Here is a 12,799-nt window from a genome sequence, read left to right as displayed (position 1 = left end):
GGATTATTTTGAGAATTTAATAATATTGTAAACAAAGGACCTAGCAAATAGTGAAAACTGATTAAAATGTAACTAATTATTCCCTAGAGCCACAAGAAAGGAAACATTATAACATCTTTTTCTGTGCAAACAGCATGAGTTTCTTTGTAAAGCAATTTAAAAATCTTCAGAAGAACCATGCACATTTTTATTAATCATATTTATACTACTAACAGTATTTGGTTGATAAAAGTACTTAATCGTACTAGGCACATAAAAATAAATACTAAACTTAAATAACTTAACAGGAAAATACTATAAAATAGGTTCTTTAAAATTCGAATTGTCAAATTCAGAATTATTTACTATATATAAAGAAATACACATTCTAATATATGAAAAGACATTTTATTATTATTTTACTATATAACATATTAGTGAATACACCCAGTTGTATCTTCTCAAAAGGCAAATGAGATCCAGGGTAACAATCCTCTTTGATTCCTGAAAACATCAATATCATCTGTCTTTTGGAGGATTCAGTTTCCTACGACGTCTATGATACCTTGAAAAGAAGAAAACATTTAAAATAAGATTATTTTAATAAAAGTTAACTGTTCCTAATAGAAATATCAAATTTCTATTAGCTTGGTGTTTATTGGCACTCAAAAAAAAAAAAAATCAATGAAACATAATACATACACAATACATACCTCAAGTAGATAGTTCTTAATAATAAGCCACATTTCCCTGCTGTGAAAATTGTTTGCTTTTAATTAAGCATTTGGAAAGTCTTTTTTCACATCTTGAGGTAGTTTCAATGTGGTAACCTAGATGACTGTTCCTTAACGTAAATCTAATGATTGTCTCTGAAGTAAAGAAACACCACACTGTGATATGAAGGATACACGCTACTGAAGTTTTATTTAAAAGGAGATGATCAGCTCTAAATGGAAACCTCTTGAGCTGCAAAATCATGTTTTAATAAACAATAAAATATAATTAGTTGTATGTATACAGAAAATGTGCAGTATCACAAAAAATGGAAGAATTATAAATTAAAACAGTGAGAAATCTTTTCCCTTGTTTTTGCAATCACAAATAATTTTTAAATTATAATGCACAATCCAAGCATAGGTATGGTGAACTAAGCAATATCAGACCCAACTGCTTAAAGCATGCATCAGTATAACATTTGAAAACCAGTGTGGCACTATCAAAAATTTTTTTTATTAATCATAACTTTTGATCTAATCATTCCTCTCTGGAAATCTATCCTAAAGCAATAAGTAGTTAAAATATTAACTATCTTAATATGAAAATATTAAATATATAATATTAAATATTAAAGGGGGAAGGAATGATATAGGATTCAAATTTATATATACAGTATGATTAAAACCATGTAAAAATAGGAGAACTATTAAAACTTATGTAAAGAAAGAAAGAAAGAAAATGCACTGTTACCAGTGACTAAAGTGTTTTCACCATGCAGAATTCTCTTTTCTTTTTTCAACTGCTCTTTTCAATTCTTTTTTCAATAAAGAACTCTTTCTTTATTGAGTCAAGAATATTTCTGCACAGAGTACATGTGCTTTCAGTGATGAGTTCTCTTCAAAAATTCCTTTAAGGCGAGACTGTAGCAAATTGATCTGAGCTAATTTTTAACTTTTTTGCTAGTGTAGAAATTCAATGTAAAAATATCTATACCAATGAGTGACAAGGCATGTATCTTATGTCCTTCAGTTGTTGTGATTAAGATGATCTCAAGTATTTTTTGCTTATCTTAAAGGTTTCATACAGGCAACTTTCCCATACACTGTTTTTTGATAAACTGCAAAATACAGAAATTAAGTTAAATAAATGAAGTACATCTATATATACTAACATGGAATACTAAGTTGTAGGATAACATATTATCACTACCTAAACATGTCTACATATACTTATATTGGCATTGAGAAGATTATGGTTTTCTTAAGGGCTCCAGCTATGTGCCATATAATCAAGGTTTTACTAGCGCAATTGTATTCCTGAAATATGTTCTGTAAAAGCTGTGAGCCACAGAATAGGGGTTTGGGAAATTACAAACTTCCTGAAATTATTTATTAAAATTTTGAACATGTATTTATTTTCCTGGGAAGTGGATTAATAGGTTTCACTGGATTCTCAATGAAGTCTGTGGTTCTAAAAATCTAAGCACTGTCCTACACAAGTGTGATTCAGCTTACAATGCTCAAACATTTTCACTACTCAAGATGCTTAAGACCCGAAAACACTTTGAGATCTTGATAGCCCTGAATCTAACAAAGTCAAATTCTAAAATATGCTCAATAAATGTCAAATAGCATTTACAGATTTTTTATCAAGCATGAATGTCAACACTCGGAAGCAAACACCTGAATTTTAAGGTGCCCTTACAGAACTGGACATGGAACAACAAACTGGTTCCAAACAGGAAAAGGAGTACGTCAAGGCTGTATATCGTCACCCTGCTTATTTAACTTACATGCAGAGTACATCATGAGAAACGCTGGGCTGGAGGAAGCACAAGCTGGAATCAAGATTCCCGGGAGAAATATCAATAACCTCAGATATGCAGATGACAACCACCCTTATGGCACAAAGTGAAGAAGAACTAAAGAGCCTCTTGATGAAAGTGAAAGAGGAGAGTGAAAAAGTTGGCTTAAAGCTCAACATTCAGAAAACGAAGATCATGGCATCCGGTCTCATCACTTCATGGCAAATAGATGGGGAAACAGTGGAAACAGTGGCTGACTTTATTTTTCTGGGCTCCAAAATCACTGCAGATGGTGACTGCAGCCATGAAATTAAAAGACGCTTGCTCCTTGGAAGGAAAGTTATGACTAACCTTGATAGCATATTCAAAAGCAGAGACATTACTTTGGGAACAAAGGTCCATCTAGTCAAGGCTATGGTTTTTCCAGTAGTCATGTATGGATGTGAGAGTTGGACTATAAAGAAGGTTGAGTGCCGAAAAATTGATGCTTTTGAACTGTGGTGTTGGAGAAGACTCTTGAGAGTCCCTTGAACTGCAAGGAGATCCAACCAGTCCATGCTAAAGGAGATCAGTCCTGGGTGTTCATTGGAAGGACTGATATTGAAGCTGAAACTCCCAATACTTTGGCCACCTGATGCAAACAGCTAACCCATTTGAAAAGACCCTGATGCTGGGAAAGACTGAGAGCAGGAGGAGAAGGAGACAACAGAGGATGAGATGGTTGGATGGCGTCACCAACTCGATGGACACGGGTTTGGGTGGACTCCGGGAGTTGGTGATGGACAGGGAGGCCTGGCGTGCTACAGTTCATGGGGTCGCAAAGAGTCGGACAAGACTGAGCGACTGAACTGAACTATGACTTATCATCTAAACTGGGATCATTTAAAAAATAAAAACCTGTTCTATTAATAATTAACAAAATAGTTAAACTGAGACAGTCCCTGGCAAGCCAAAATGTATTGTTATCCTTCTTTTTTTTTTTTAATTTTATTTTATTTTTAAACTTTACATAATTGTATTAGTTTTGCCAAATATCAAAATGAATCCGCCACAGGTATACATGTGTTCCCCATCCTGAACCCTCCTCCCTCCTCCCTCCCCATACCATCCCTCTGGGTCATCCCAGTGCACTAGCCCCAAGCATCCAGTATCGTGCATCGAACCTGGACTGGCCACTCATTTCTTACATGATATTTTACATGTTTCAATGCCATTCTCCCAAATCTTCCCACCCTCTCCCTCTCCCACAGAGTCCATAAGACTGTTCTATACATCAGTGTCTCTTTTGCTGTCTCGTACACAGGGTTATTGTTACCATCTTTCTAAATTCCATATATATGCGTTAGTATACTGTATTGGTGTTTTTCCTTCTGGCTTACTTCACTCTGTATAATAGGCTCCAGTTTCATCCACCTCATTAGAACTGATTCAAATGTATTCTTTTTAATGGCTGAGTAATACTCCATTGTGTATATGTACCATAGCTTTCTTATCCATTCATCTGCTGATGGACATCTAGGTTGCTTCCATGTCCTGGCTATTAAAAATAGAGCTGCGATGAACATTGGAGTACACATGTCTCTTTCCCTTCTGGTTTCCTCAGTGTGTATGCCCAGCAGTGGGATTGCTGGATCATAAGGCAGTTCTATTTCTAGTTTTTTAAGGAATCTCCACACTGTTCGCCATAGTGGCTGTACTAGTTTTATTGTTATCCTTCTTAAATTACACAATGACTCGTGATATCAGAAAGATTTGTCAACAGCTCTTAGTCCAGGATAGTACTTCACCCTCTAGTTCACAATGCAGCTGGATGTTCAATGTCTCCTAGTGATGGTGGGAGTTAATTTTTGTTGCCTCCACGGGAAAATATTCAAGTTGCTCTTTAAAGAGGTACTGCTACTCATATATTTATAGCATCGTTTTATATTTCAGAAATTTAGAATTATGTTCCATATCCTTCTTACTTTCAATCCAGACTTCTTTCAATCCTTCCATCCTTTTTTTTCAACATAACTTTACATTTGGTGGAGTTATGTTACCTATTTTCTTTTTTAAGAGATATTATGAAAATCAGAATCATTCACTTATTCATTCGTTTTTAAATATGTGGAGCATCTACTACATAGCAGGCATCATTTTTAGGCACTAAAGTTTCTGTGGTACACAAAAAAATGACAAAATCCCTACTCTCATGAAGCTTACATTCTAGTGTATTAGACAGAAAAATTAGATAAACAAGTTGGCCAAGGAAGGCTTCAGTGATAAAAACTCCAAAGAAGAGGTGATGGAATCCCAACTGAGCTATTTGAAATCCTAAAAGATGATGCTGTTAAAGTGCTGCATTCAATATGCTAACAAATTTGGAAAACTCAGCAGTGGCCACAGGACTGGAAAAGGTCAGTTTTTCAAATCCCAAAGAAGGGCAATGCCTAAGAATGTTCAAAATACCATACAATTGCACTCATTTCACATGCTAGCAAGGTAACGCTCAAAATCCTTCATGCTAGTCTTCAACAGTATGTGAACTGAGAACTTTCAGATATACAAGGTAGATTTAGAAAAGGCAGAGGAACCAAAGGTCAAACTGTCAACATCCACTGGATCATAGAAAAAGCAAGAGAATTCCAGAAAAACATCTACTTCTGCTTCACTGACTACACTAAAGCTTTTGACTGTGTGGATCACAACAAACTGTGGAAAATTCTTAAAGAGATGGTCCAGACCACCTTATCTGCTTCCTGTGAAACCTATATGCATGTCAAGAAGCAAAGGTAAGAACCAGACATGGAACAATGAACTGGTTCAAAACTGGGAAAGGAGAGTACATCAAGGCTGTATATTGTCACCCTGCTTATTTAACTTATATGCAGAGTACATCATGTGAAATACCAGGCTGGATGAATCACAACCTGGAATGAAGATTGCTGGGAGAAATATCAATAACCTCAGATATGCAGATGACACCACCCTTATGGCAGAAAGTGAAGAAGAACTAAAGAGCCTCTTGATAAGCGTGAAAGAAGAGTGAAGAAGATGGCTTAAAACTCAACATTCAAAAAACGAAGATCATGGCATTCAGTCCCATCACTTCATGGCAAATAGATGCGGAAACAATGGAAACAGTGACAGACTATTTTCTTGGGCTCCAAAATCACTGTGGATAGTGACTGCAACCATAAAATTAAAAGATGCTTGCTCCTTGGAAGAAAAGCTATCACAAACCTAGACAGCATATTAAAGTGCAGAGACATTACTTTGTCAACAAAGGTCTGTATAGTCAAAGTGAAAAAGTGAAAGCGAAGTCGCTCAGTCATGTCCGACTCTTTGCGACCCCATGGACTGCAGCCTGCCAGGTTCCTCTGTCCATGGGATTTTCCAGGCAACAATACTGGAGTGGGCTGCCATTTCCTTCTCCAGGGAATCTTCCCAACCCAGGGATTGAACCTGGGTCTCCCAGATTGTAGGCAGATGCTTTTACCATCTGAGCCACCAGGGAAGTCAAAAGTATGGTTTTTCCAATAATCACATATGGATGTAAGAGTTGGACCATAAAGAAGGCTGAGGACTGAAGAACTGATGTTTTTGAACTGTGGTGCTGGGAAGACTCTTGAGAGTCCCTTGGACTGCAAGGAAATCAAACCAATCAATCTTAAAGGAAATCAACCCTGAACTGGAAGGACTGATGGTGAAGCTGAAACTCAAGCTTCAGTACTTTGGCCACCTGATGTGAAGAGCCAACTCACTGGAAAAGACTCTGATGCTAGGAAAGATAGAGAGCAGGAGGAGAAGGGAACAACAGAGAACGAGATGGTTGGACAGCATCACCAGCTCAATGGACATGAGTTTGAGCAAGCTCCGAGAGACGGTGAAGGACAGGGAAGCCTGATATGCTGCAGTCCACGGGGTTGCAAAGAGTCAGACACAACTGAGCGACTGAACAACAACAAAAATAATGGGTCTGAGGTGGAAGGAAGGGCATGTTAAAGGAACAGCAAAGAGGTCATGAGGTTGCAACAGCCTGAAGATGGAAGAGAACAATTGGAAATGAGAGTAGAAAGGTGATAAGAGGATCAGATCACGTAAATTCTTGTAGATAATAGGTAAGGCCTATGGTTTTCCGTGAGTGAGATGGAAAGCTGCTGGAGGTTTTTCAACAGAAAATTTATAATAACTAACAGAATTCTGGCTGTGTGCTCAGAACAGACTGCAGGAAAGCAAAGGCTGAAGTAGGGAGACCAGTTAGAAAGTTCCTTCTATGAACCAGGCTAAAGATGGTGGCACACATGGGATGATGACAGAGGGAATGGTGATAAACGGTCAAATTGATACATTTTGGAGATAGAGGCAACAGGATCTGCTAACAGACCAGATGTTGGGGGTGAGACAAATAGAAAAGTTAAGAATGGCACCAAGATTTCTGGCCCAAGCAGCTAGAAGAATGGAACTGGCATTAACTGAGACAGGGAAACTTGCAGGAGAAGCTGGTTTGTGAGAGACCATGAGAAGCTCGGTTAAAGACACATTAAGTTAAGGATATCCATTAGACAAGTCAAGTAGGTCCCTGGAAATACAGGTCTGGAGGTCAATGGACAGGAAGAGATAGATCTGGGAGCCAATGTAGATGGTATTTAAACCCAGAAGACTGGATGAGATCACTGTCTTAGGGAATGGACAGAAAAGATGAGAGAACCAAGGACTGATCCTTGGGGAACTCCAAAATTTAGACATAAGGGAAATGAAAAGGAATCAGCAAGAGAAACCAAGATATTAATAGTATATGAACTCTGAATATGTAAAAAAGAGTTTCAGCAAACTTATTAAGGTTGAATTAATGAGAAAAATAACAGAAAACTCAAACAGAACCACTAGGAACTCTGCAATATTGCTAAAATGATGTGTTCTGCAAAGAACCATAATGAAAGGAATGCTCCACTGACTTTATTTTTTTCACGCCAACTGAGGAAGACTAAAGACAGGAAGAAGAGCTTGGACACAGATGCTGGCAACTTAGGGCACTGATACGTTCTGCTTCTTGAGTACTGGCGACATTAAAGGCCAACAGGAGACACCTCAGGGGCTGCAGAGAAGAGCAAAATGACTCACAATCAGGTCCTCAACACCTGTATACAGAGGAGCTATCTAATGCAAATTATAGGGAGTACAAAGAAATTGATTTGTAGAAGAAGTACCTTTCACAGAATATATTCAAAGTCCCATTACATCAGGTAAATTATAATGTAGTGATTTAGCTAGGGTAATTAATTTGTTTTCATCACCTATAATATCATAAAATAGGAAGTAGCAGGAGCCTCATGGTTACATACGCTATATTTTTTAAAAATCAATCTTTGCACAACTGCATATAAAAATAGGCAAAAGGCAGAGGGGAGGGAACCAAAACTTCAATTTAATCCCAAACCCTCAGCCCGAATTTCCTCATTGCTCATTCTCACCCTGAAAATTCAAACAGCTCTATACCCAGTCTCAGTATAAAGCCCAAATCTAAGAGGACTCTTTGAATTGCCATCCTAAAGTAAATAAGATCATCGGGATTAGGAAACAATAATATCCAGTTCATAAATTTAGTGGTAATAATTCTAACAGTGGATCTCCATATATGAGATAACCTAACCCCCAGTGTTTATAATCTACTGGACTATTTCAGCATCAATTCTGTACAGTCATACTACCTATGCTTCCAGTCCACCCCACTGTGGGTGAGGTCAATAATTAAATGCAGGTAGGTTCAGGATTCGGAGAAGGCAATGGCACCCCACTCCAGTACTCTTGCCTGGAAAATTCCATGGATGGAGGAGCCTGGTGGGCTACAGTCCATGGGGTCGCGAAGAGTCGGACATGACTGAGCGACTTCACTTTCACTTTTCACTTTCATGCATTGGAGAAGGAAACGGCAACCCACTCCAGTGTTCTTGCCTGGAGAATCCCAGGGACGGGGGGAGCCTGGTGGGCTGCCGTCTATGGGGTCGCACAGAGTCGGACACGACTGAAGCGACTTAGCAGCAGCAGCAGGTTCAGGATTGAATGAGGGAGCCAACACCCTGGGATCATAAAGCCTTTGCTGACCTTTATTCAGAATCTGATAATAAAGAACATCTTAATGCACAGGTGACCTACCTAGATAAAATGGAAATTAAACAAATCCTCATGACTTAACAGCTCAACTCTGAAAATAAAACTTCCAAGAATCACAGGGAAATTTACCAATGCACCAACCCAAAGACGACCATAAAATACAGCTTCAAAGAAAAACAACACCTTCAAGAAACTGGAAGGATAATTAGGTAAGATAATATCCCATCAGACAGTGACTTAGTACATAGACATCATAGTAAAGATACTGTATTAGAGGTCTTCCAGGAAATTACAAAACAGAAGTTACATTCCTGATGAAGACAGAATGACAGCAAAAGATGAAACCAAAAAATTACCCACAAATATAACGTTAATGGGTATCTAATAAGTTATAGTTAAAATAATTTAGAGGTGGTAGCTATTCAAAGTGACTATAATCAAATTTCATGAAAAAAGTAGGCTAAGGGCAAATGGCAGAAGAAGAGTGCAAGTACTGAAAATCAAAAGCAAAAGCACGTAAGATGGCTTGATACTAAAGTCAGAAGTGAGACTGGATAAAAAAAACCAAATACAACTATATTTCATTTTAAAACCCCACTTTTGGAGACTTCTGTGGTGGTCCAGCGGTTAAGTTCATGCTTTTGATTCACCAGTTCAATCCCTGATCAGGGTTATATGCTGCACTTGGCATAAACAAACAAAAAAAAACCCTTCAAACTTTATAAAAAATTTTGCACAGCAAATAGAACTATAAACAAAATGAATGAACAACCCACAGAATGGGAGAAAATATTTGCAAGCAATGCAACTAACAAAGGATTCATCTCCAAAATATACAGACAGTTCATGCTGCTCAATATCAAAAGAATAAAGAACCCAATCAGTAAATGGGCAGGGACTCCTGTGGTGGTCCATTGGGCTAAAACTCCATGCTCCCAATATAAGGGGCAAGATTCCATTCCTGGTTGGGGAACTAAGACCTGGCATGCCTCATGGTGCAGCCAAAAAAAGAAGATAAAAAAGGGGGGCAGAAGATCTAAACAGACATTTCTCCAAAGACAGACAGATGGCCAAAAAGCACATGAAAAGATGCTCAACACTACTAATTATTAGAGAAATGCAAATCAAAACTATAAGGGGGACTTACCCAATGGTCCAGTGGCTAAGAATCCACCTTTGAATACAAGGGACATGGGTTTGATCCCTGGTCAGGGAGAGGATCAACTAAGCCTATGCTCCACAATAAGAGAAGCCTACGCAGTTCAGCAAAAGAAAGCCTTCAAACCACAACAAAAAGCCCACATGCCACAACAAAGACCCAGTGTAGTCAAAATATTAAAAAATAAATTAATTAAAAACAAACAAAAAACTACAATGAGGCATTATTGTAGTTTACCCCAGTCAGAATGGCCATTACCAAAAAGTCTGAAAACAATAAATGCTGGAGAGGGTATGAAGAAAAGGAAACTCGCCTATATTGTTGGTGGGAAGGTAAATTGGTACGACCATTATGGAGAACAGTATAAATATTCCTTTAAGAACTAAGAACAAAACTACCATATGATCCAGCAATCCTACTCCTGAGTATATATTCAGGGAAAACCGTAATTCAAAAAGATGCATGCATCCCAGTGTTCACTGCAGTATATTTATAATAGCCAAAACACAGAAGCAAACTCAATGTTCATCAACAGAGGAATAGATAAACAAGATGTGGTACATATATATAATACAATGAGATTTTACTCAGCAATAAAAAAGAATGAAATAATGCCATTTGCAGCAACATGAATGGACCAAGAGATTACCATGCTAAGTGAAGTAAGTCAGAGAAAGGTAAGTATCATATGGTGTCACTTACATGTGGAATCCAACAACAATAACAAAAAAATGATACAAATGAATTAATTTACAAAACAAACAGACTCACAGATCCTGAGATCAAACTTAGGGTTACCAAAGGAGAAAGGTGGAGGGAAATGATAAATTAGAAGACTGAGATTAACACATACACACTACTATATATAAAATAGATAATTAACAAGGACCTACTGTAGAGCACAGGAAACTCTACTCAATATTCTGTAATAACCTGTACAGGAAAAGAACCTGAAAAAGAATGGAGATACACACACACACACACACATTAATTCACTCTGCTATACACCTGAAACTAACACTGTAAGTCAATTATACTCCAATAAAAATTTTTAAAACTTAAATAGGACTTCCCTTGTGATGCAGTGGATAAGAATCCTTCTGCTAATGCAGGGGCCACAGGTTTGATCCCTGATCCAGGAAGATCCCACATACCACGGAGCAACTAAGACCATGCTCACAATGCTGAGCCTGTGCTCTGGAGTCCAGGAGCTGCAACTGCTGAGCCCCCGTGCCACCACCACCGAAGTTCAAATGCTTTAGAGCCCGTGCTCTGCAACAAGAGAAACTAACGCAATGAGAAGCCTGTGCACCGCAACAAGAGAGTCACCTCCACTTGCCACAACTAGAGAAAAGCCCGGGCAGTGTTGAAGACCCAGCACAGCCCAAATTAATTAAAAAAATAAAACGGCCAAAATACTGGAAAGAACCCAAAATGTCCAACTGGTTAACAGATAAACTATGGTCTATCCATACAAGGAAATATTATTCAGAAATAAAAAAGGACAAACTATTGGTATATATAACAATATGGATGAATCTCAAAAGCACTGTACTTAGTGAAATAAGTCAGACACGAAAGGTTATGTACTGTATAATCCCATTTGTATGAAATTCTAGAAAGTAATAAAAAGCAGACAAGTAATTGCCAAGGGTGAGGATTATAGGGAGGGATCAGAATGCGAAAAGGCATAGGAGAACTTCCTGGAGTTATGAACACAGTCTATATTATGATCGTGATTATCAAACAAAGCAGGACCTTAAGGCCCTTGACCGCCCTCCCGCATATCCTCAGCTTGCTTTTTGTCTGTGGAAAAACATTAGCCAACGAATAAGTTTAATCAGAGAAGTGAGAAAATGTAGAAACAAAGGAAAACAGTCCAACAAGACTAAATAACAACAGTTGTCATAATAACAATAGAATAACAATGATGATATGCTGAATATTATACTCAGCATGTACAGCATGTAATAACTACGCAAGACAGCTGTATAACTGTTATCCAAAGTGGGTGTTCAGCTACTCGCATCTCAAAAGCTGGTAAGTAGACAAGGCTGGTGGAAAGGAAAGTTTGCTTTATTTTGGAGATTGGCTCCCAGGGTGAGTAGGTACTGCTGTCTGTTCAAAGGCTGACCCCCCCGACTGACAGTTGGTGGGCAAGAGCTCTTATAGACAAAGGGAGGGGGCTCCATGCAGAAAACAGTACAGTCAGCTCTGACAGTTATCTTGAAATTGGTCACTGGTGCTCTGATCAGCATCATCTTGATTGTTGTAAGTATGACCCTATGTGAGCCTTTACAACCCTGTGGATTGTAGCCCATCAGGCTGCTCTGTCCAGGGGATTCTCCAGGCAAGAATACTGGAGTGGATTGCCATTCACTTCTCCAGGGGATCTTCCCCACCCAGAAACCCAACTCTTGTCTCAACATCTCCTACAAGCAGGTGGGTTCTTTACCACTAGCAGTATATATTTGTTACAATGTATATACATTTACATACTTGAACTAGTGAATATTTCACTTAAAACATTTGTCAAAAATCACAAAGTTGTAAACTTAAAACTGGTAAACTTGAAGTATGCAAACTAAACCTCAAAAGAGCCTATTTAAGAAAAGATGCTTCAGGGAGCTCTCTCGGGGCCTAGTCGTCAGATTTGGTGCTTTCACTGCCCTGGCCTGGGTTCAGTCCCTGGTTAGGGAACTGAGATCCTACCAGCTGCAAGGCACAGTCAAAAAAAAAGAAAGATGCTTCAAAAAGAGTAAGAGAAAAACTGTGAGTGGGAGACAATGAGACAGTATTAATTATCATTATCACTACCACTGTACATATACTGTATGCCAGGTGTTTGATTATATTTTATCTCAAAAACCACCAAGCAAATTAAGCATTATTATTTCTATTTTCTTCAATAGATAACAAGATTGAATAACTAGCTAGTAAGTAGCAGAGATAAGATGATTTAAGTCAGTCTAGCCTCTTTAACACAGTTATACTCTCAGAAAAGGTTCTACTTTATTGGAGTTCAAAAAGCACAGAACTGAGTACAA

At 38.1% G+C, this 12,799-nt stretch overlaps 1 protein-coding gene across 10 annotated transcripts in view; it reads right to left on the bottom strand.

Moving 5' to 3' along the window:
- Positions 1-371: 371 nt before the first annotated feature.
- MRPL42 (mitochondrial ribosomal protein L42) overlaps positions 372-12,799 on the bottom strand; it is a 30,776-nt gene continuing 18,348 nt past the window's right edge. For 5 of the 10 annotated variants that reach the window (XM_086399040.1, XM_086399038.1, XM_086399041.1 and 2 more), the window contains one exon: positions 372-544. In XM_086399040.1, coding sequence (XP_086255166.1) covers positions 499-544 — 46 coding nt within the window. In that variant the 3' untranslated portion in view covers positions 372-498. Of the gene's footprint in view, positions 545-7,416; positions 7,578-12,799 lie in introns of those variants that run through there. The other 5 variants (XM_086399045.1, XM_086399043.1, XM_086399046.1 and 2 more) reach the window with 1 other exon arrangement.

This window comes from Bos grunniens, chromosome 5 (assembly GCF_055505025.1).
Source record: "Bos grunniens cultivar Pamir isolate PY7600 chromosome 5, Bosgru_T2T1.0, whole genome shotgun sequence".
Classification (NCBI taxonomy): domain Eukaryota; kingdom Metazoa; phylum Chordata; class Mammalia; order Artiodactyla; family Bovidae; genus Bos; species Bos grunniens.
Note: the sequence above shows the minus strand (reverse complement) of the source record. Positions and strands in the feature narration are given on the sequence as shown.